The 23,731-nt window shown below is 40.5% G+C and overlaps 1 protein-coding gene across 1 annotated transcript in view; it reads left to right on the top strand.

The window, feature by feature from the left end:
- Nucleotides 1-11,069: 11,069 nt before the first annotated feature.
- The window catches only part of SDHAF3 (succinate dehydrogenase complex assembly factor 3), a 32,759-nt gene continuing 20,097 nt past the window's right edge, over nt 11,070-23,731 (top strand). The window contains exon 1 of the mRNA XM_026099470.2: nt 11,070-11,302. Coding sequence (XP_025955255.2) covers nt 11,111-11,302 — 192 coding nt within the window. The 5' untranslated portion in view covers nt 11,070-11,110. The remainder of the gene's footprint in view (nt 11,303-23,731) is intronic.

The raw sequence follows: 23,731 nt of genomic DNA, 5'->3' as shown, positions 1-23,731 counted from the left end.
TAGGTTTGCTGAAGCTCTTGGCCAGGGAGAAGACAGTCAGTTGTACCCTTTGTTCTCCCCCGGAAAACATTGGGCTGGCTGGGGCTATTTGTTTAAAGCAACGTTGTGACGTCAAACTGAGAGCTAAAGATAGTGACTGTAAACACATTTTTTTAACCAAACCAAAGACTAGTAGAGATATTTCTGTGTTTATCATTCCCAGTGGATACAGGGGATTTTGGTGCTTGTCTGTTACAAATAAACATCTTCCACTAAGCCAACGCATCTTGGACAATGCAGCCTTTTGCTAGTGCATGGGAGTCAGGGAGAGAAAGTGATGAGAAATTCATTATTGATATCTGAAATAAATCAAACCACTTTCTTTGTCCAAGTTGGGAGAGTGATGAAACAAAGCTATATACTTGAAAAATGTTCATGAAGTCTCAGAAAATGAAGTGGAAGGGTTAAGCGCCCTAGGTAAAAAAAATGGAAACCCTTTTGTCCTCCGGCGTGCCAGAACACTGTTCTCGGCTATCAAAGAGAGTGGGGTAGAGCCTTTCAAACCGTTTGGTTGTTTCCTTATTTTTTAATAAGCAGGTCTGCTTGCATATGCCTGTGTGTAAATGTGTATCTTCCTTGCATAGATGTATACACGTGAACCAGAGAGTTTTTTATACACAGAGCTATACCTGGAGACATTTTCACTAGCGAGTTTGCATTCTGCACCTTTGGGTGCCAATTTTGAGAGATCCTGAAAGAACCCGGTTTTCAGAAGCACAGAGCCTGTGCCAGCTTTAGGACATCTAATTCGGACACCAGAAGCCATGTTCACTTCGTTTCCAGCCTTACAGCAACTGTTGTTAACACTAACAACACTAACTGGACACGCGGCAGCTAGACATGGAAACGACAAGGGTGAGTGGTGACGCCAGGAGACAGAAGTAAGGATGTTTTTAGACTCTTCCGCTCTTGCTATCGACCTCTTTTTGGCCCTGGGCAAAACTTTTCATTTTCTTTTACAAGTAGGCAAAAAGGAAACACTTATCTACTATGGAAGGGAAGATTACTAGCTAGTGAAGGAACAAACTGTGGCGTGGGTAAACGGCATAGCCAGGCTAATTATGCTTAGCAGCTTATAGTCTTCATCTCCTTAAACACATTTTTTTCCCTGTGGCAATGCTCAGCTGTCTTCCTCTGGTCCTGCAGCGTGGTACGTTGCTGAGACTTGACTTACCACCATCTGGAGATGAGATGTATGGAATACAAAACTTCTTTTGTACTAAATGACCAAACACAAACAGATGACATTGACCCTTTCCCATCCTTCTCCACCCTGAAGAGACCAGCCAGAGAAAGGAACAGGATGCATGTAAAATATCTTCAAACCTGTAAGCATCTCCCGGTAGGTGGTGTTCAAATGACTTCTGAATGTTTCAGCATATCTTTAGTTCCCTTTGATTCTTCTGAGGTTATATGGGTGGTTACTGGCAGAATTATACAAATACAGTGTTCACAGCTCAGCAATCCTTGGATCCAGATTTGGAGTTCAATGTGGGTGGCATAGGAGTAAATGCCAATAAGAAGGCTAGGACACGGTTGTTACTTACAGAAACTAAATGACTCAGTATGGAGCCTTCTCAAGCTGCAATTAAAGAGCCAGAAGTATATTTTGTAACTACTAAAGTGCAAGAGGGAAACCTCTGTTTTTGTAATGCTGTTTTCTTTTCCCTCTTTAATGAATGTTTCAATCTCGCCTGAAGACGTATTTCTGCTAGTCAACATCAATCAGAGACAATCAGCATCTTTTGAGTTGGTCACTGTCAGGGGCATTTGCAACTCTCTCTGCTGCTGGAACACCTTTCATTTCATTTCATTTTAGGGTGAAGACTCAAAACCTCAATAACGGTATGTTCCCTTTGAGACAGACTCTACAGTGTCTATAGATAGATTTTTCTAAACTTGCCATATACTTTACATTGGTTTTGTGGGTAACTTATCACATGATTACAAGATACTGTCCAAAAAGTTTTTAATAAAAGCCATCAGATAGACACACTGTGGATTAATACATAGTCAGGCAAACCTCACAGGCAACCATGGGCTATTGGTGAAAGCACTGAACGGAGATGCAGGAATGTCTTGAGTTATTGTCCCACCTCTGCCACGGTCTTACTGAACGACAGATGTGCAGTGTGTCCCAGTTTCTCAGGTTTCCCATCTGTTGAACGGGGATGTAGTACTTCAGGGCACTCTTGATGTAGCTGAAGGCACATTTTGAAATGCAAGCATGTAAAGCAATCAGTGAGTGTCAAGTATACATGTACAGGGTAGATTTTATATTGTGGGAAGTACTGGGATGAGTTACTAGAAAGAAAAAAAAATCACCATATTGAAAACTGTAACAGATCTGATTATAAAGTAAAACAGGGAAATACGGTTTTGATACATTACTCCAGACCACTGCAACAGCAAAACAGTTCTATGTGCATTCATTCATGCATGTGTGTGTGTGTATGTATGTATCCAGGCATATATATGCACGCTTGGAGGGGTGTGTGTGTGTGTGTGTGTGTGTGTGTATAAAATATACATAGGTGTATGCATGCACACACTAACGGTGCATGGCAGATCCATTCTTTTGCTTACACCATAGTGCATGTATCACATAGACAATAGCTGAGCAGGGAGCTAAAGCAGTTAATGACAGCAAGAAAAGGGATTTGCATTCTGGAATCACAAAAGAAATTTCAACTTTTGTTTTGCTGCATTTCTAAAACATCAGTAATGTTAAATATTTCTAAAATGGCCTTTGATAAACTGAAGAGCTGAGCTCAGGATCAGACCATAATATATATTTCATGGGATTCAGAGCTTCAGGTTTCTCTGAGCTGTTCATGAAAATACAAAAATCGAAAATTGCTATAAGCAATTCCATGGGGAGGGAGGAATGACCCCAAAATTGCATCATGAACTGTCCTGCAATCTTTGTCACGAGTGAATTTTCAAGACAATCTTCATATCCCAGTGGATTCCAGAGCAATTTGCATATTAAATGCAGTCCTTCATGGGAAGGTTGAAAAGAAGGAGTATTATCTGAAGACTTGCTAGACCAAATGACTTCAGACTTGCATGGCTAATTTTGCCCTTGGCTCTGATGAGGTATAACAATTTTCGAAACATGTCAGAGATGCCTGTGGATTTTAGAGCACTTTGAAATCCAGGTCTTAAATCAGAAACTTTGCTCTCAGGGCATAACTTTGAAAACAGAATGCAAAAAGACAGTAAATGAGTCACAACAAAGCCCTCTGAAAGCTGTAAAGAGCACAATTTTGATATATGAAGCTGAACAACAGAGGAGATGCAAGTCTTTTTCTCCTAAGGAATTTCTGAAGTATTGATCCCCCTCCAGCAGCAGTGGGAATGGTCTCGAACTGAAAACAACATCCCAGCAGATGAGATTAGATTCAGGGAGCTCAGGTATACTTGTGCCCCTCCATGCACAAAAAATTGAAACAGCCCCTCAAACGCAGTAAGACTTGTCAGATATTGACATTGGGGGATATTTTTTAATGGTGGGCAGCATTTTGGGTATGATTCTTTTCTCAAAAAACCTCACATTTGGACTACAGACCGTACCCTAGACCCAGAGGGGATTCTCCAGTTTTCAAGATGGCCCAACCAAGCATTTGGACTACAGAGCTCAGAGGAAAATCAGCTGTGCTATAAAATGCTATTCTCAGCAACAAGCTGCGGTAGCACATCATTGCACTATAAAACAGTCTGCTTTTGACTCATTGTCAAGGGTTTTCAGAGTGTACATTTTTTTTTCTACCCCATTAATTAATATAAAAATGTTATAATTTATATCTGGAGAAAAATCAAAACAGGAGAATAAATGTTGCTATGACACCTTGTCGTTGCAATCTCCCATCAGTGGAAAGTTGCCAACTTTTTCCTTTTGAAGTAACCATGTCCGTCTTACTGTCTAACATGTTAGACTGAAATGATCAATCATTCTTTCTCTATTGGTTTCTTTTACAATTGAAGGGGTTTGTTCTTTCTACAGCAACCATGGTTACTACTACTCTATAGCATATAAGAATAATCTGTCATTCAACATCTCAGTGTAACATTCAATCTCAAGAAACAAACACAAATACCACTTTCACGAATCACTAAAGAATTTGTGATTTGTAACTTACTTGTTTCTCATCGGAAAACTCTTCTTGTGGCATCTTATGGATAACTTTTGTTTTGGTTTAGAAGTATAAAGCCATAATTCACAAAGCAAATAGCAATAAACTTATTATTAAAATCCATATTTCACAGATGTGATCATTTCAATACTAAGAACTGCATCCTCCCTTTCTGATCATTATCCATCCTGCCTTCAGGTGATTGGGGAAGGGGGAGGAGGGAGGAACTGATGTACAGTGATAGCACTGTTATATGAAACAGGTTCAAGGAACCTTGAATATTTATGTTACAGCTATGTTTTTTCATGTGATATCCTATAGCTCTATCCTGAATCTCAACCATTAATATGTGATGTTATACCAAGAAGCCACAAAGAAAAATCCTGACTACCAACAAATTTAAAACCAAATATTACCAAATTCAGTGAATAATAAAACAGAATGAATAACCATTCAGCTATCCCCCAGTCTGTGGTGTGCTGCTGACTTTCAGGACAGGGAACAGCACAAACAGGCACAAACAGTAGCAGAACTACACACTGTTCTGTGCTAGATTTATAACCCTGCATGATTACAACATCAGAAACTGCAGAGAGACAAGAGATGCATAGCCAGTGATTCACATCAAAGGGGAAGCTAAATGTTTTAATGCGAGGCCAGTAAAGTATTCCAGTAGTTGGCCAATACATTAAATTGTCCGGGACAAAGTGGATGAATTCAGAGGGCTTTCAAAGAGCAAGGAAGTATCTGAAATGTGAAATGTGTTTTGCTGATAGAACACCGTTTATGTCAAAATGATGAATGGCATTGGCTTGGGTGTATTTCATTGTAATCAGGAGACAATGATCTGGATTCTTTAAATGCAAACAGTTTTACAACAGAGCCTCGAATCTGAAAGCCCTCAGCCTCCGAGGAAGTTCACATCTGAGCTTTGTGGTTTTGTGCTGAAGTGAAACAATAAATCCAAACACCCTCCAAGTACGAAAAACATCATATTTGGATTCAAATGTTGCAGCTCAGCCCTCATTGCTGCCGTGCAGCCTGCAGCCTGGTACAGCCTCTTGCGAGCACACCTCCCTTTAACATTTGCTTTATTTCTCTCGCCGTGGGAGAGCGTGGGCTCTCACAGTTGTACGACAGCACTCGTGCTCCATTCCCAGAATACGGCCCCTCATCTGTACACCTTTAACTGTGTTGCAAAGATAAGGGATTTTCATTTGATCCGAGATGGGATCGCCGGTGCGGGGAGGGAGAAAAAGAGAAAGCGTATTCCTCCCAGTCCCCTTTGCCACAGTGCTGCTGCCAAAACTGAAGCAGCCACACAGAGTGCTGAGGAAACTTTTAAAACTTAATTAGGGAAGAAAGCAAACAAAATAATACTATAGTGTATTTACTTAGAGTTGCAATGCTGCCAGAGAAACCACATAGCTTGCATTTGTAAGCTATGATTTTCATATAAAACATATTTAATTAAAACAGGAGACAGGACAACAAGCTTTCTTCTAACTTCATTTAAACACATGTTTATGTTATGTTTTAAATTCCCTTTGGGTTAATGTGAAGCTGGGCTAAAAGCTTAAAAGTGATGTAGACTAGCTAGTGTTGTTCCTTGGGTCTAGACTTGGGGCCTGCCCAAATATCATCTGGAGCTCCGAATCCATGGAGAGGTTGTACAGGAGATGCTCGCTCATGCACCCATCCTGGCTCTAAAAGGTTAAACCATTGTTTTGCATTTGCACACATATGGTCTTCCCTGCAGCTTTTCAAAAGATTAGTTTATTTAGTTGGGCCATTTTGTCCCTTGTTCTGTTTCCCTCCCTCCATTACAATCATTGACATAACAATTTCTGTGCTCTTTTTGTGTTCGTCTGGAAAGAATTTTAATGCATTTGTGGAAGTATCTTTGCATGGCTTTAAGTTTTACAATGACTTACTAAGTAGACCAGGAAAACAAAGCTCTACCAATAAATGGTGTGCAGTTTTTTATTATATTTGAAATAATAAAACATGCTTTTTGTACTTAGTTAAGTGAATTTGCAAAAGAATATTGCATCTCTTATAGAATTTTAATGTGGTTAAATAGAACAGCACATGTGGCAGTGTAACCAAGTGGATTAATAGTACATTTACCAAAAAGATCATTCATAAAAGGAAAAGACACTTAGTGATTCTAATCATGGACGTTTTAAATTTCTGTTTGAATTTTCAGAAATAGAAAAATCATTTTATAATCCAGGCAATTTTTAATGCTGTCTTTTTGGGTGTTTGCTTTGAATATTGAAAACAATAATAGTTAAAGGACAAAGATGATTTCTAGCTCATAGTCTGATTTGGCACCACTGCCTATAAATGAAGTTGCAGGACTTTTCCCTGGAAAAGATCTTGCTTGTCATTTCTTCCAGTTTTGACGCCCTATAATCAGTCTACCTAAAATTTTTCATTTTGGATAATTTCACTGAGTTGAATTCTGTTAGAAAATTTCAAGTAAATAGTAGATGTTTCTGAAAATGAGATTAGAGAAAACTATGACAGTTTCTCCACAATCCTTTGCTCTTTCTTTCCCAAACAGCTATCTGAGAAATACTGGCGCTGCTGTGCTTTTAGGTAGAGACATGAAATGTGGCACCGAGGTAGGGAGAGGAAAACTGCTGAGAGGAAGTTGAGGAGATGATGAGCAGGAGGGTTCAGGTATGAGCCTGGCGCTCCTCTGGCGCAAAGCTGCTGACATTTGGTTCAGTGAAAAGCCCCATTCACACATGTTCAAGTTGAAACTTGATGGAGTATGGCAGCTAAATTCTCTGAAGATTCCCGCTACACTTGGCATCTTTCAAGTCCACATGAGGCAAGCAGAGTTTCCTCAGGAACTGCGTCCTTTGACTGTCAAAAAATGTGTTTTGGATGATACAGATCATATGCTTCAGATGAAGGAATAAGAAATCTTGCAATGAGCAGCTCCAGCATAATCTGAACCAAGAGAAAATTTCCTTTTAACTCCTAGAAGTTATGAACAAGTCAATCATGCAATTGACTGAAGTCCAGAAATAGCTGGCTATGTCTCCCTTCCAAAATCTTTTTGTAGTTTATTCGTTTCATAAATACACGTTCTATTAAGCTATCCCAAAGAGTTACATCATATAGTATTTACTATGGGATTTTTTTCCTTATTTAAACGGAGCTTTTGAATGAAAACCCTCTCTGCCCTGCTATCATTCTTGTGTCCTGCTGATGAGCCTGCTGGGCACACCGAGCGCAGCCTGCATGAAAGACCCTGATTTTGCCCGAGTCGGACACACAACACAATTCTCTCCACAGCAAACAGCTGGCATCTTCATCATCAGTCAATAACCACTCGTTATTTCCCCAAATCCTGGGGAAAGAGCTGGGTCATTTTATAACAGCATCTGTGTGTATTAGTTTGTACAAACAATTTTTAGGCGGGTTTTGACGTAAATTGCACTCAATCCTTTTGAAACACACTATCCCATGCTAGGACTGATACTGTTCCTCTGTTTGATTTTGTTGGGAGGCAGGATCATTTTGTGGAACTCCAGTTTTCAGGAGCTTTTTCTAATTCATTTATAAAACTATTCATTTCCCACAAAGAAGGCATAATTCCTCATCTTCTTACTTTATGAGGCACGCTGGAAGATGCCGCAGAATATTTAGCAGGCAATCTGTGCCGTCATAACAGATCTTTGGCTTGGTTTCTGAATCACTAAAGTCTGTCTTGGTCTGGAATAGTATGTAAAAAGGAACCGTCTTGAATTTATTTGAATATTTAGAGAGTTCATTAAGAACTTCACAGCTTTGAAGTGAGAGATGGAATTTTGTTGTGATCAGCACAGTGAAAAGATAGGAAACATAGGACAGGAGTATATGATCAATTTTTTTTCATAGCAGGAAACTATTACTTAGACACCTGACTGTTCTGTACTTTAACATTTAACCTACAGTCTAGAGAAGTTTGTAGATTATCCTTTTGCTTAAACAGAAGACAATACAATCACACTTCATCAGGACGACTGAAGTTTTTTGAAAGGAGTATCATGTAATTGAATTCTATATTTAATAATTTATTTTTATTCACAAGAAGAACTCCTCTCAGGATGCTTTTGATAATTTTTAAAATTACAACAATCATAACAGCTCTATAAATACTTGAGTTTCATCTTCTCTAGTCAACCCACTACTGATAAAAGAAAAAAAAAAAACATGGAAATGTTCCTCCGCTCTTTCTACACTTGGAATTAGGACTGGAGTAAACAAGATTGCCACTCTGGTGGATTCACGGGGCCAAAAAAATGTCTTCTGCTTTTGGTTGGCTGCTAGTACCGAGGGTACAGAAGGACGGCTAAGCAACTACAAAACTGTCTTGGCACTTTGCACCTCTGCTTTATCACAGATTTCTTGAGTATCCTTGGGCAAAGACTGGAATGCCACTTGCCTGGTCCTAGCCATCTAAAGAAAGATTTAGTATTGGCTAAACCACTCAGTCTGGTTTTGTGCTGCACTGTGACAGAGCTGGTGTTACCTCTCCAAGTCCAAAAGTGCAAAGGAGCTTTGTAGGAGCCATTCCAGTTTCAGCACGATTAACACAGAGACAGCATCCATAAGCCCAGCTGGATGCAGGAAAATTCTTTATTGGATATCGAAATCAAATATGCCCAGTACATGCTGTATTATGTATCTAAGCAAAATAGTTGCACTTAGGGTAGCTAAAATTGCTGCTGGACCCAAGCTGTCTATGACATGGATAATCTGAGTACAGACGATTGAGATTTGACTATATGGAAATAATATACTACATCCAATAGGGTAGTTTATATTTTAAGGAGTCCTGACTGTGAATTCTTTTGTGCCCCCGTGCCAGGGATAGGGCGCTAAGCGCTTCTGCTGCCTACCCGCACCCCTTGGTGGTGCAGAGCCCTGCGTGGACTCAGATGGAAAAGCTGCTGATGGGAAAAGGCTGACGTAACCCCATTACTGAGCGACTCACAGAGCCTACAGCTCTGCCGTCCGCTCCGTGGGGAATTTGCTGACAAATGGGCAAAGTCCGCAGGGCAGCTGGCTGGCAAAGGCGCAAGCAGGAGGCTCACGAGCTGCGGCTCTAGCAGCCAACATGTGCCTTCATCGTCTCTCCAGCAATTCCCCTCCGCTGGGCAGACACCACCTGCCCCAGGTGGGCAGAGTGGCTTTTAGCCTGTGTGAGCAGAGCGGCAAAAAGCAAAAAGTTTTGAAGATTACAGTTTTGTCTCATGTAGCTCGATTAATATTTGAGCCACAAAGCAAATGCCCAGCAGAGGACTTACGTAGGCCACTAAGGGAAAAGGGCTGGTACGAAGCACAAAGCGCGTACCCAGCAGAAAGCCTGTCAAGGAACAACATGGGTACAGTGGCCATTACATCAAAAACCATTTAAATAAATCATGTAAATGAATGCACCCTCGGATAATTCAGCGGAACGGCACCAATATAGGATAAAGCCTGTTACATGAGCATTACACGCAGGTAAGAGAACTGGAAACTGCGAGTAAGAAAAAGTGAAGCCCACAAGCCATTTTCCATCACTGAAGTGCTTGGGAGAATAAACAAATGCCAAAAAATGGTAGTATGTGAATTAGATTGTAGTTTGTTCATTTCTATGTTGCTCATATATAATGACTTGGGGTTTTGACAAGGCAGTGTATTTTTATTACATTTCTCAGGATCCTGGGGAAAGCTTAATGTTCACTGGGTGAAAGTTTCCTTTTCATTTTAAAGAGTCAATTATTTGATTGGCTACAAGGGGCTTAACAGGAATCGGTGATTAGGCAGGACTTTCGTCACTGCTGCCACTGCCTGATTTTCGGACTCTTTTTTCTTTTTTCAAAATATCCGTGACTGTTGACATTTGAAGTTTTTTCCATGTGGGTGGGTTGGGTATGATGTTAAACAGCTGAAAAAACTTCACTGAGAACTGCAGAGCTGAAACTTGGGCTGTATGTGGGAGGTAATAGAAAGCAGGAGCTTAGTGATAACAAGGTCCGGAGCAGACCCAAGAAGGTAGCAGGATTTCTTACTACAGTTCCTCCTCTTCCCTGACCCAAAGCTAAAAAAAAATGCAAATAAATCAAATTTAAGCTTATGAAGTTTGGTCTTAGTGGATTAAATCATTTGCTCCAAATTCTACACCGATACAAAATGCATCGTTCTTTCTACTCGTGGTGAAAACAGAGGTAAAAATAAACCGTGATTCTTGTTTTTAACATACCTCATGATCACCTCCTCTGCTATCCACAGAGCTCACTGGTTTTAAACAACAAATTAATTATTTGCCCTCCATCTCTTTTTAAAGTCAGATTTGTAACTGAATTTCTCATTTTAAAAGCTGTACAGATGAACACTACATAGCTGAATCATGTGCAGAGTGTAGGCCCCAAGTTTATTCTGCGTTACTTTATAGAGATCGGTCCTCTATCCAGGACACAGTAAGCAGAGCGTAACCTCAGCACGTGCTTATATTCCGCTGAGGCCGCTGAGGCCAGCAAGCAAAATCCAAAACAATTTTTTCAGAAAGCAACAGTTTCATTTAGGGATGCTGCTAAGTAATGCATGCTTGAGGCATACTAATAAGATCTTCCCCGGATGCAGCTGCCTTTAAGCTCGTAACCCTTTCCTCGCTGAAATACCTGGGGTACAAAAGCAGAGGCCAGCAGCATGCCCCTCGAAAGGGGCAGGCAGGTGAGAGCGAGGGGGCAGACCGAGCAAGCAGCCTGCCGGCCAGGTCTGTGCAGGCCTGTTGTGCCCCCCAGGGCGCCAGGGACGCGCTAGCTCCCGCGCCGTGGGAACACTGCCTTTGCGAGTGCCAAGAGCCGCTTTATTTACCGAAAAGCGAAAGCTGCAGCGAGCGCCAGCACAGCCCCCCGCGCGGCCCCGCCCCCCGCCGTGCCGCCGCCATGCCGGGCGCGCTGGGGCCGCCTGCCATCGCCGCCGCCGCCGCGCGGGGCCTTTACCGGCGCGTCCTGCGGCTGCACCGGGCGCTGCCGCCCGCGCTGCGGGCGCTGGGCGACCGCTACGTGCAGGAGGAGTTCAGGAAGCACAAGGCGGCCGGGCCCGCCGAGGCCCAGCGCTTCCTGCGGGAATGGGAGGCAAGTGCCCGCCGGCCCCGCCGCGGGGCGCCGTCGCGGGCGGGAGGCCCCGGGGCCGCGTCGGTGCCGCCCTCAGCTGCGCCGGGTCTGGGCGCGCAGCTCTGGGCGGTGCCACTGGTGCGGGTCCGCGTTGTCGGTTTCTGCCCTCCAGCAGCGCTCCTGAGGCAGGGGCCGCCCGGCTGCCTCCCCTCGGGGCCGGTGGGCTGCCCGGCCTCGCTGCTCCCTGCGCTCTGTGGCGCAGCGCCTGCGGGTGCTGCCGCCGTGGTGCCACCGCTCCCGGGGTGCTCCTGGTGCCCCAGCGCCCGCGGGTGCTGTAGCTGCGGTGCCACCGCTCCCGGGGTGCTCCTGGTGCCCCAGCGCCCGCGGGTGCTGTAGCTGCGGTGCCACCGCTCCCGGGGTGCTCCTGGTGCCCCAGCGCCCGCGGGTGCTGTAGCTGCGGTGCCACCGCTCCCGGGGTGCTCCTGGTGCCCCAGCGCCCGCGGGTGCTGTAGCTGCGGTGCCACCGCTCCCGGGGTGCTCCTGGTGCCCCCGCGCCCGCGGGTGCTGTAGCTGCGGTGCCACCGCTCCCGGGGTGCTCCTGGTGCCCCAGCGCCCGCGGGTGCTGTAGCTGCGGTGCCACCGCTCCCGGGGTGCTCCTGGTGCCCCCGCGCCCGCGGGTGCTGCTGCCATGGCACCGCTGCTCCTAGGCCGGCAGTGCATTTCTGTGGTTCAGCTCTTGGTCCTTCCCTTGCGGTGCCCGGCTCGTTTCTCGCTGAGGAGGCCCGGAGGTGCGACGGGGAGCGCGTCAGCCAGGCGCCTCCGGCAGCGCGCTGGCAGGGGGGCGGCTCGGGGCCGTGTTCCTTTACAGGCACGCGAGGTGGGAGGAAGCGTGCTTATCAGTGTGCCCAAAGTAGCAGGCGTTACTGTGTTTGCTAAGTCCTCTACCAGCTCCTCCTGGGTTTCCAGTCTGGTATGCCCCCCCACCAAACCACCCTCCCTCCTGCCTGCTGAGGCCCTTCTCCCTAGCGTGCGTGATTTTTGAAAGGTTCCTGAAGCAGACTGAAACGAGGTGAAAGTCCACCTTGGTCGCTTGCTCTTCTGTCACTAGTTCATAAGGCAAAACGAGGAAACGCATGGCTAAATCCATGGCTCGGCAGTAGGATTGCCTGAACGTCTGGCTGCGTTTCATGTCTGTTGTATCTGCCACAACCTGTGTTTTTCTTGTTCTAGAATGGACACCAATATTCACTTGAAACAAGATCAAGCTTTTACCTGAGCTTATTTTATAGGTGTTTCTACCACATACCTATAAAGTAGCCACATTTTCCTCTCCATGCATCATTATTTAGACTTGGCGTCTAGGAGGAAAAGCTGCTTTAGACTCTGTGCTTATATGTAAGCAAGGGATTTTGCCCAACACTTACTGCAGAAGGGAAGACTGATTTATTTTGAATTGGCCTCTATTGGTTGTCCAACTCCTGTGGCCTGCTCTTTCTGCTAGTCATATCTTCTAGCCATCCTGTCATCTGCTCTGTCACCAGTAGCTTACTAGACTTTGCATTGTTTAAGGATATTTATCAGAAAAAGAAAATATGAATGCCTGTTAATTCTATTGGTGCTAATTACCACTAACTTAACCATTGCTGATTCTTGTGGTTATATCGTTCTCCAACATGCTGTTTTCTGAAAGGTGAGCTCTTTACGGAGGGAGAATTCCTGATATGTAATTTTGTTTCTCTCATCAGGTCATCTTTTATGGTTCTTACTTTTTTGCCTTAACTATATTTAACTATATATATAATAATATAATAACTTTTTATGTATATGCATATTATATATTTATATAACTACATATACAGATAATTATATAATTATGCTTAAATAATTACATATGCATAAATAGCTTCCACATGAACTTGTTTTTCATTTTTGAGTGATAGTTTTATCTTTTTTTAGTATGCTTCCTAAGGAAGCAAGTCTTATGTGAGCACTGCTTCTACTTATCTCCCTCTGCCTCTCCCTGTGAACTAGTGGCTGATTTTAACCAGATATAACAGAAAAGTGGATATCTCAAAAATAATCAGGTTGTAACAAGTTTTGTGAAAATCAGCATATGAGGGAGACTCTGTAGGTGCTTTCTCTACATGACTGAGACGTAACAGGTGCCTGTTATTACACCCCAAAAATCCATGTGAAAGGGAAGTGTTATAAATATTTCACCAGAGGAGAAAACCTCAATTGGATCTTGAAAACAGCTATGAGAGACGTGTCTATAGATGATTAAGCTTCACTAAATTTTATGCTCACTGAACTACTGGTTTGGTAGTATTTTTTTAATCTCAAAATTATTTTCCTTTCTGTGGAGGTCCTATTCAACTCTGTCTTGAAAATTGGTTAGAATAGGTAGTGTATGACGTTTCCAGGTTTAGCAATAGGAGGTAATGGGCAGATGTCTGACTCATCTCTTTTACCCACTATAGCTGAAACCTTGGGGGTAAAAGAGTTCCACTAGTTTTGCACTAATATGTCAAAAATCAGTGGGGAGAATACTGCTTGGTATTCTCTTTGGATAAAAGGACTAAGTATATTTTAGTTGCCTCTTGCCTACTGATAGATCCAGAAATCGGAAATTTTGTCTCTCCCTCTCAAATGCCTGATGCTATTAAAATTTTCACTTGCAGTTTATTGTATATTGGTAAAACGCTTCTGCATCACTGCTTGTGGTTTTAACATGAGATAAAAAGAAAAGTTACAGGTTACAATTTTCCATGCTAAAATTTTCCTTAAAAACATTTTTTGAAAGGAAGAAATCTTTTAAAATGAAATATCGTTAGTCACTTCTGAGAAGTGAACAAGTAGTGAAAATGTTTCCTAACCAAAAAAGTAGATTACAGGGAAAAATGGAAAAAAATAGATTACAAGGAACACAATTTGATGAATTTTGAAATCTGACATTTACTGCTATTAGTTATGATATGTTCAAGGAAAGGAAACTAGTTTAAGTTTAATATCTGAGTGTGTGAATATGAAGAACCTTGCAAATATGTCTCTCTTCTGAGAAGATGCTGAGAGAGATTAACTGAGCTGAGTGGCTCTTCTCTTTCCTTTAATCTTTTGTTTTGTTTTGTATTCCTGCCTCCCACCCAAATCATTATCTGTTTCAAAGGTAGAATTTCTAAATCAGACTTTGACATTTTTTGGCCCATGAGACATCTTAGAATATGTTATGTTTCCCAGATCCTTGAAAACTTGAACTAGATAACTGAGGAGCCTGGACTCTGGAATTAAACTTGGATTAGATAACTGCAGAAGGTGCCCTAACGATTCTGGAGTTCTCGTTGCACCCTTCCTGGGCAACAGGTTGCTGTTCGGTTTCTTTGGAAATAGACTGGAGGCTCCTGAGCGGTTACTGGAAAACACAACAGTGTCCCTGTGAAGTGCCAGTGCTTGAAGGGCATATGCATCACACAGCAATGCTCGAAGCACTCACCTGCTGCTTTATGTGTGTGAACCATAATGTATTTCTTCCCTCTCGATCTGTTTTTTCTTAAAAACCAAAACAAGCAAAAACAACAAAAAACACCCAACCCCAACTGCTACAACATTAATGCAAAGTAGTATTTGTAATCTGTGTTCAGGTTTAACCATTATTTGGGGAAAAATGCAAAAGTTGCAGCTCTGATAATGGTCTTTCAGTGTGTTGTACATGTGAAGCATTTTTGTTCTTAATTTACTTGTTCGTTAAGGCATGCATATACCTTAATACATTTACATTACATTTAAATATACAGCTTCAATCCAGGAAAAGTCTTTCCTAATGTCTTCTATTCCATGCAGGTTGTATGTTACAAAGTGGCATGATGTACCATATTACAGAAAAACAGTATTTGTGATTTTATATCAAAATATTATATCTCTAATATATATTCATCAAAGGGCAGACTGAAGACTGTAAATATTATGATCGCATCAATGTTCCTTAACTTTGAACAAGGACTTCAGTATGCAGTGTAATCTTAATATGCCATTGCATATGCTTTTTGAATTAAAATTTCTAAGTTCTTTTTGGTTTGTTTTAACATGGAACTATTTGACTTTTGTTAAAACACTTCTGGCTTTGATGGGTTGAGTCAGACCTTCTGCGTGAGGAAGATGCATAAGTATACTTTAATAAGTAGAAATTGCCATATGGGCTACATTGCTAGTAAAAGACGAAACAGTGTAGATGTGCTGAAGGTCATTGGATGGGTTCGTAGTCTGTGTTTGTGCCTGCCTGTCCTCCAATTTGAGTACTATTTAGTTTAGGAAAACTTCTAGTTTATTTAGCTTTTGGTTTAGTTAGTTCAGTTCATTTCCAGTTTAGTTATTTTCCCAAGTGTTTAGTTAACTGTCCTGGTGTTTTAATCACAAGTTAGGGCTGCTCTAAGCAATTCCCCCCCCCCAACTTTATTTAAATCACAATGCTGATTCAAGAGATCCGGGCACATTGATTGTTTATCAGGGAAATCAAGCCATGCAAATTCCATTATATCTTGGGAAATGTGTTGAAATGTTAACAGTAAAATCCTGTTTCAGGATTTTACTGTTTGAAAACTTTAAAAAGATCTCTTAGAAGAATCTTAATTTTACAGGGCATTCAAGCAACTGTAACTTCTAATACCGCTGTAGTCCTTTAATATTAGATTGTGTTACACTGCTGTTGGGATGAGTCCAACTCTCAGTATAGAACCTGAATATGCAATCTAGTTCTCAGATAAGGATACAGTCATTTTGAATACACTTAGAGTGCACAAAAATACAAGTGGAGCACTAAAGGGAGACTTGTAAGATTAAACAGAAATGAAAAAAAGGTGAAAGACTCCCCAGCAGTATTGTCTTAGTATGTGAATGATTCTAGAAGAACTTCCATACTGCCCTGGTATTTCTGCTATACCATTTTCACTTAAAGGAGATGAGAAAGAATCCCCCAGTTTGCTGTGTAGAGGAAGTGAGAGACTCATTGTTAGAACCCAGTCATGTAGCTCAAAATGTATGTGGCTAATGTCATTTTATGGGAAGCCTAGACTATGTGTGAATTCACAAAATAAGGATGCTATCCTGTGACTATTCTTGCTTCAAAGAGTACTTAAGTGAATGAGCCTGATAGATATAGTCTGCAAGTACATTTTGAATGTATATAAAAGTAGAACAATATAAAATTTGCTTTTTTGTAGCATTGACGTTAGAGCAGTGGTTTGCATATTGAAACCCACTGGGAAATATTAAAAGGAGAGGCAAAGAAAGCGAGCTTTGTTCAGGAATTATAGTTGTTCAGGTAGATTCAAATTAAGTATATCAATTATTAATATATGTTCCTTTCTATTTTCTAAATATTTAATATTTTAATTGAAATAATTGGTACTTGTTAACAAGAGGTGGCTGATATAATTAGATTGATAGTGATTATTATCTTGGAATACTATTCAATTAATGTTGACAGATATGATAAGTAAATTAGTCCAACCGTCTTCTAAATCATGTGTTAACTGATGAGAATGTTTTACTTAAGCACTGGTAATGTTAAGATACTATTGATTATTTTGGTCCAGGTTACACATGATATAATGTAGAATATTCAGCTAAGTAATTGAAATGATCATTTGTGTTACAACATCTAATTGAGTTGTTCTCCCTTTAATTTTTGAAGCCTGTCCTTTCATACTTACCTTGTTTAAAAAGACTAACCTTGCAGATAGGAAGGTGTGGGCCATCCAGAGTTGAGGCAGAATCATTCTGCAGAACTACATGACGTTTGCTCACATCTAATAGATTGAATAAATTGCTGTTGAAATGTTTTGGCCTCTCTTGACTCTGGAAGCCTTTTTGTAAGCTTTCAAATTAACTTAGACTGTTTTGGGAGCTGGCATCTGTTGTCGTACGCTCAGAACGGTGATTGCTTTTCATTCCTGATAACAAATCTACGTGTATTTTGGCAAAATTCAGGTGGAGCTTACCTCTATTTCTGCCTGGGGCATCTGGTCGCTTTACCTTAGCCGCTCAAAAATGGCTGTTTTTCCTAATTGGTATCATATCAGATCTGATAAAAATAATTTTCATTAATCAAATTTGTTTTAAATTGCCTACATTGCTGCAATGTCTGGTTCACATAATATTTCCCAGGACATAGTGGTACTGGAATCAAACTGGCCCAGGAATGGGGCACTTGGATTCCCTTGTGGACTGTCTTCCAGCAAATATATAGGTTGAAAAAGTCTAAAACTGCTGCTAACTTTCTGTTTTCTGCTCTAAGTTACAGTGAAATACATTATATAAGTGATCTTTTCTTTGCCTGACAATGAAATACATTTTGAAAATGAAATACGATTTTGAGGGTTTTGCCATTTTATGGCTTTAATAAAAATTGTGAAATAGGATTCAGGAGTAGTATTTCATTGTAACATTACTGGATACTTTGGAATTTGCTTTTAGCGATTTTATGGCTATCTGGATGAAAGCCTTCACATTAAGAGTAAATTCCTATTGAGACTTATATATTTAGCCTTCGCTTAGAGTGTTCATGGGTATTAATTTGTAAAGACTAAATTGGAGACAATTTCCTTGATTTTCTTTGATACTTCTCAAAAGACAGGAAATAATTTCTCCCTTTTCTGAGCGCCCCGTAGTCGTGGCTGATAAATGAGAGGGCCCGTGGCACTGAGGTGCGCCCAGGAGCGGGAAGCCCGCCTGCCGCCCTGACCTGGCGTCTGTGGCGCCTGCTTCGGCGTGAGCTTTGGGATCCACCTGTGGCAGGTGGCACTTCTGCCTTGGTACGTGCATGATTTGCTAAGTTTCCTGAAACAGCATTCACGTGCTGTGATCGCTTTGACCACAAAAATAAAAACAACGGTTGACCCACAGGTCCCTACAACAAAATTTCACGCTAATACCTCATCTTAATACTGTGGCTTCACTTCCATCCTTTCAGTTCTTCTTCAGATTTAGATTTGGAAGCAAGAGTTAAGGCCTGCTTCTTTTGCCTTGCGGATCCATACGGTCTGGGAGTTTTGTCGTGCAGGGAGACTTGGGGTAACGTGCTGGATACCACTAGCGAGTGGTACCCGTCTGGCATGAGAAGGGGCGTTCAGTGCTTCTCACTTGGAGAATGGAGCCGCTTTCTTTTAGACTGGCCTGCGCACTGGGAAGGCCAGTAAGCTGTTTATTTCTGTGTGCCTGTTGGTGTGGTATAGCATTTGATTAACTTCTTTTGTTTAACTTTGTTATATGTAAATGCACTTTGTGTGTGTGTACTATTGCATTCAATAACAGTGTGGTCTAGAGTTAACAAAGTAAGACATAAAGGCAAATGTGAAATTTCATGTTTGTTATAGACCTTTACTCTATTTTCCTAATTCAAATTTGTATAAGCTGTGTCATCAGTATTCGTAATACTTCTATACTGTTGCTGTATCAGTTATCTATATATTATGGTTTATATGTATGCCTGTAGCTAGGCAGATGGCTGTCCTGGTCGCTGTGCCTGTCTGCTAGCAGAAGTTTTTATTTCCAACTGTCTTGACGCAACAGGAAAGAATTTCTGAGTCATTGGGGTCATGTTGGTCAGTAATGTCAGCCGCTTCTGTATGCCAGTCACCTCAGGTTATAATAAATTGCAGGGTAAATTCCATTGAACTGATGGAACTTTATATAAATGTGGTGCGCAAATGAGTTTATAAGTTTCAGATGATTTGATTGTTACATGTATTTATAAAATATGTAACAGTTCTTTGATATTTAAAATGTGATATTAATTAAAGCCAAACTGCAATTTATTGTGGGAGTACAGCAGTTTTTATCAGCTATAACCCAGATTTAAAAGTTTAAATTGCTGTAGAAGTGGGGTAATTGTCTAATATGCACAACACCTTACTCCTTGTATTCAGTAGTGCTTGCTTGAGAAATCAGCAGGGCCTGTTATTTTAAAGTTTTACGATTCTAAGATATTACAGGATGTTCTGTGTATGCCTGCTAACTGATACTTTTGTAATGAATGCAGGTTTGTAACAGTCAACATATCTCTAACTAGGAAAATAGAAATAAATAATCAGACACTGTAGAAACTCAACCACTAATGGAACCTTTACAGAATTGTCATTTAAAAAGTAATTCAGGTTTCCATCTAGTGGTGGTATAAAATTCTGTCCATCACCATGCTATCTATAACATATCTTAGTACTTTTGTACGTTGTTGAAACTCAGTAAATCAGAAGCTTGTGTACATAAATTATATACACAATTGCACGTAATTTTAAAAAATATATCCGTAATGATCAAGAGTCTTTTTTTTTTTTTTTTTTTTTTGTGGTGTACATTTAGATTCCCGAGTAGTCCTTGAAGGTAGTAGATTACCTTTTCATTTGCTGCAAATTAAACTAATTCTGCTTTTTCCACATTCCTTGACAACCTTTTCAAAGTTTGACTGGATACAGATCTATAGGAAATAAAGGTCAATGTTTTTAAAAGTTGTCTCTAAGTTGTATGTATGCAAGCAGAGGTCTTGTTAGATTTCTTGTCTGCTTTTTGGCTTGAGGAAAGAGGAGGAGGAGGCGGCGGCAGGCATTCTGATCGTTTTGTCCCCATTTTGATGTTCCAACACTAAGTATTTTTATTATTCAAGTGTTTTACAGTAGAACTTAGAAAACCTTACCAGGTTAGCTTTTCTGATGAAGATAGTATCTAGATAACTGATCCATAAACCTTTTGGACTTTCTTGTATTTTCAGATGATGTAGTGGGTCAGACAAACTGGGTGTAAATTGGAATTGCAAATTTACAAGGATTTTTGTTTGTTTGTGTTTTAATGAAACCTTCCTTCTAGCATTAGTTACTTGTGTAAATATTGCCAGCTTGTAGTGTTTTGTAAGCATGGTAGGTTTTACTGTGTTTTCAATGCATTTCCAGTATCAACACTATAAACTGCCAACTTTCCACAAGTGCTGTCAAGTACCATATTTTGTAATTACTGCTATAATATTATGAGTGCTGTAATTGCATATACTGCATGGATGTGCTTTTCTGTCCTGTGTAAACACAAAATTGATATTTTCTGTGAGTTAAAATGGAATCTGGAGCACTTTTAAATAATAGCTTGAGAATTTTTTATAAAAAACCATCATATTAAGTATCTGCACAAGTGCCATTATACAATTTACAGAAGTTTTATGGCCCTGAACTTGTATTTTGCATTTAAATATAGAGCAGTACTTATGACACTGATGTGCATGGACCCGTGAAAGGATCAAGGTTCTTTTATACAGTTCACTGTGATGCTGGATTCAGCTAATCAAATACGTTTTCGCGAGATGAACCTCAAGGTTTTGGCTTCATAATCTTACATTTAGTAGCCTCTTTATTTTGTTTCAGCTGGCTTTCATAATGCCAAAAGTTTTGTCTGTTTTAAGAGTGAAGCTGCGTGAATTAGATCTTCTAATTGTTATCTTGCTGTTTATGCTGCTACTCAGTACTTGGAATAGACTGAGCAGAAAATCTGTAGAGCACTCCCCGCGCTGGCAGTAAGTAGCTAAATCAGTGGAATACCTTTCAAACTGATCTAGGCCCATCTTTCCAGAATGGCTAACAACTGATCCTTACCATCCAGCAAGTTCCCTTGCTACAGGGAATTTCTGAGTAACATAAAGTTGGTACGCTACTGTTATGCCATTTTTTTTTTTTTTCTTCCTGAATTATTCTATAGCTGCCACCATAATTTAGAGGAGAAGTTATGCTCTAATACGTGACTGGGTCACTGCACTGTTATCACTTTTTTCTTTTTCTAAATCTGAACCAGAATAAGCCTGGTGAAAGGGTGAGAATTTAGGACAACTCCACATAACCATTGCTTCTTTGAAGAAGTTGTAATTGAAAGTATTGAATTGTGTTGATAGTATTAATATCTGAATAGAATGGACCAGAGCTATTGGTTTATTTTCTGTAGGTCACCACATATCATTTAGCTCATAATCAGTGTGTTGCTATTTACCATTGCCTAGAGAGTGTGTATGGATTATGTAACTGAATCGAGTTTGCATACCGTTCAGTGTATAGTAATATCAGCTCTGCAATCTGTGTATTGGCAAAAGACTTCATATTACATTGGCAGTCTCTCAAACTCAGCCCTCTACTGACTAAGTAAGTCTGCAACACCCTATTATGTAGTCTGAAAGGTGATTTCTGACTTTGATGGTACATGAAAGTGAGTATCCTTAGTAAGACTGCAGTTTTTGAAGTGTACACGTGGTGGCAGCAAATGCTTACATTTAGCAGGCTTGCTTCTATACTAGAAAAAAGTAGGACTTTCAATTTTTGAAATATAATTGAGTTAGAATTTTCACAGATTTAATTCTCATTAAATTATATCTTAAAATGTATATTGAGATTCATTAAACCACTACTGCAGGTTTTGAGAAGGTTTTTTAATTTGAAAACTTTACTGTAGTATCCTGCACTAGCCTCCACTGTATTTTAAAAATCAATTTTCCTGATCACATTCTAGGAGCCTAATAGACTGCCAGTGCCTAACTGTACCTTTTCTGGCAGATACTGATGTGATAGAAGGCCCTTTTTCCTCCAGGTCACCCATCAGATAGTTCTGGGAGTTATTCAAAGTGTTGTGCTCTTGTCTTGTTTAGGGAGTCCAACATAATGTGTTTTCTGCTTTCCTCTTTAAGCTTTTCCCTGGTACATTTATTAAGTCAGCTACCTCCTTCTTCCTGTAGTCCTTAACAGATGTATATTTCTGACCTGCTGTGTAGTATTTTGTTTTTTTCCTGTGTGTTCCCTCTCCCACTCCCCATGAGTGTCTGTCTTTGCAAGCTCTCACCTTATAATCTAGTTCAGTAATATAAATTTTCCAACAAATGCTTTTGGCTCAATGACTGGACGTGTAGTGCCTCCATTGCTAACATGCCTAGGCTACACCTTGGAGTCCATATGGAGATGACATCCACGTGCACTGCAGCTCCCTGGTTTCCGCTTGGAGGCATCCAGTGTCTCCAGGATAGAAGGGAGTTGAGATGTGCTGTGACCAGATCCCCATCTAGGGGTCCTGGACAGACACCAGGGCGCAATTAGAGTCTGTATAAATGATTTTTCTGTGAGCCTAGTTTGTGTTTACCAACAACAACCTCCCTTAATTTAAGTCTAACAGTTGAAGAACTGCTGATCTTTCAAATTAAGTTTTAGTAATTAGATAACCAGCCAATTCTTTGGCTGCAGATTTGATGTCAGATGTCATACTTTAGTGACATTAAAAAGCACACCTCTGCTACTGTGGTATCAGGAGGGAGATAATTGACACAATAGCTTTCTGCTCTGGTTTTGTTCTGGTAATTTGGCAGCTGAGAAGAGTCATTACAAAATTTTGATCAGCCACAGTAGTCGACAGCTTGGAGGAGATGGAATCTCAGCATTTAGACACAGAACTTTAAAAAGAATAAACAAATAAATCTACTGAGCATGTTTGAACTGATTATATTTTTGGAAGCGTATAGCTGTAGCCAAAGATGGGCATTCTCTTCATCAAAATGATAAAAGATTTTTTAACAACACCAAATTTTAGGTGCGTTTACAGAGTATGTTGGTATCAGATGGTGCTGTTGAGGAGTAGAATTTTTTTAATATAATAAAAAATAAACTATTTATTCCTACCTTGAATTCTTGGAAGTAGCTGAAACATTTAAACTGGATCTCTTCCTATTCATTCTGTCCCTTTTAAAATGAATACTGCCATGTGTCAGTCATCCACAAGGGAAATTTTAGCCCCAAAGGTCTGTCATAGTTACTGGAACTGTGGATTGTAAGAACAGCATCATGTGGAGAGTATAGATCAGCTTTAGGCTGTGGCACAAGCAGGTTGCTTTAAAATTAAGAATGTTCTGGTTTATGTTGAAATGGCTTATCTCACTCTTTGTATGTACTGCATTTACAGTAGTTTAAATTTGATTTTACACTTAGAACTCATTTTAAGATGTACCGCAAAATATGGTATTCATTTGGTTTTCTTATCCTCTTGAATTTTTATTGTTCATAGTGAAACCTACTACTAAGCTTTTTAACATCAGTTACAGTAAGTCATTTTAAGAATTTATTTGAGAGCCATGATATTAAGAGTTTTAATTAAATAACAAATGTGTATCATGTCCTTAGTGGGTTACAAAGATGAGATCTCATGTAGTTGTATTTTTTTCCACTGGTTTTGTTGCTGACCTGCTAGTGAAAAGAAGTTTCATAGACAGCATAACAATGTCATTCTGGCAATACAGTAGCATCATTATAACTGAAAGAAGTTACATTCTTAAGGAAACCATCACCATGGTGTCAGTCAAGAAGGAAGTGCAAGTTCCTTTGTGAATAGTATGAACACTGACTTTTGATTGGCAAATCTGCCTGCAGGTGCCACTGCTAAGCAGGAGACTAA

Source organism: Dromaius novaehollandiae, chromosome 2 (assembly GCF_036370855.1).
Source record: "Dromaius novaehollandiae isolate bDroNov1 chromosome 2, bDroNov1.hap1, whole genome shotgun sequence".
Classification (NCBI taxonomy): Eukaryota; Metazoa; Chordata; class Aves; order Casuariiformes; family Dromaiidae; genus Dromaius; species Dromaius novaehollandiae.
The sequence above is the reverse complement of the archived record's forward strand: the minus strand, read 5'-3'. Positions and strand labels throughout refer to the sequence as shown.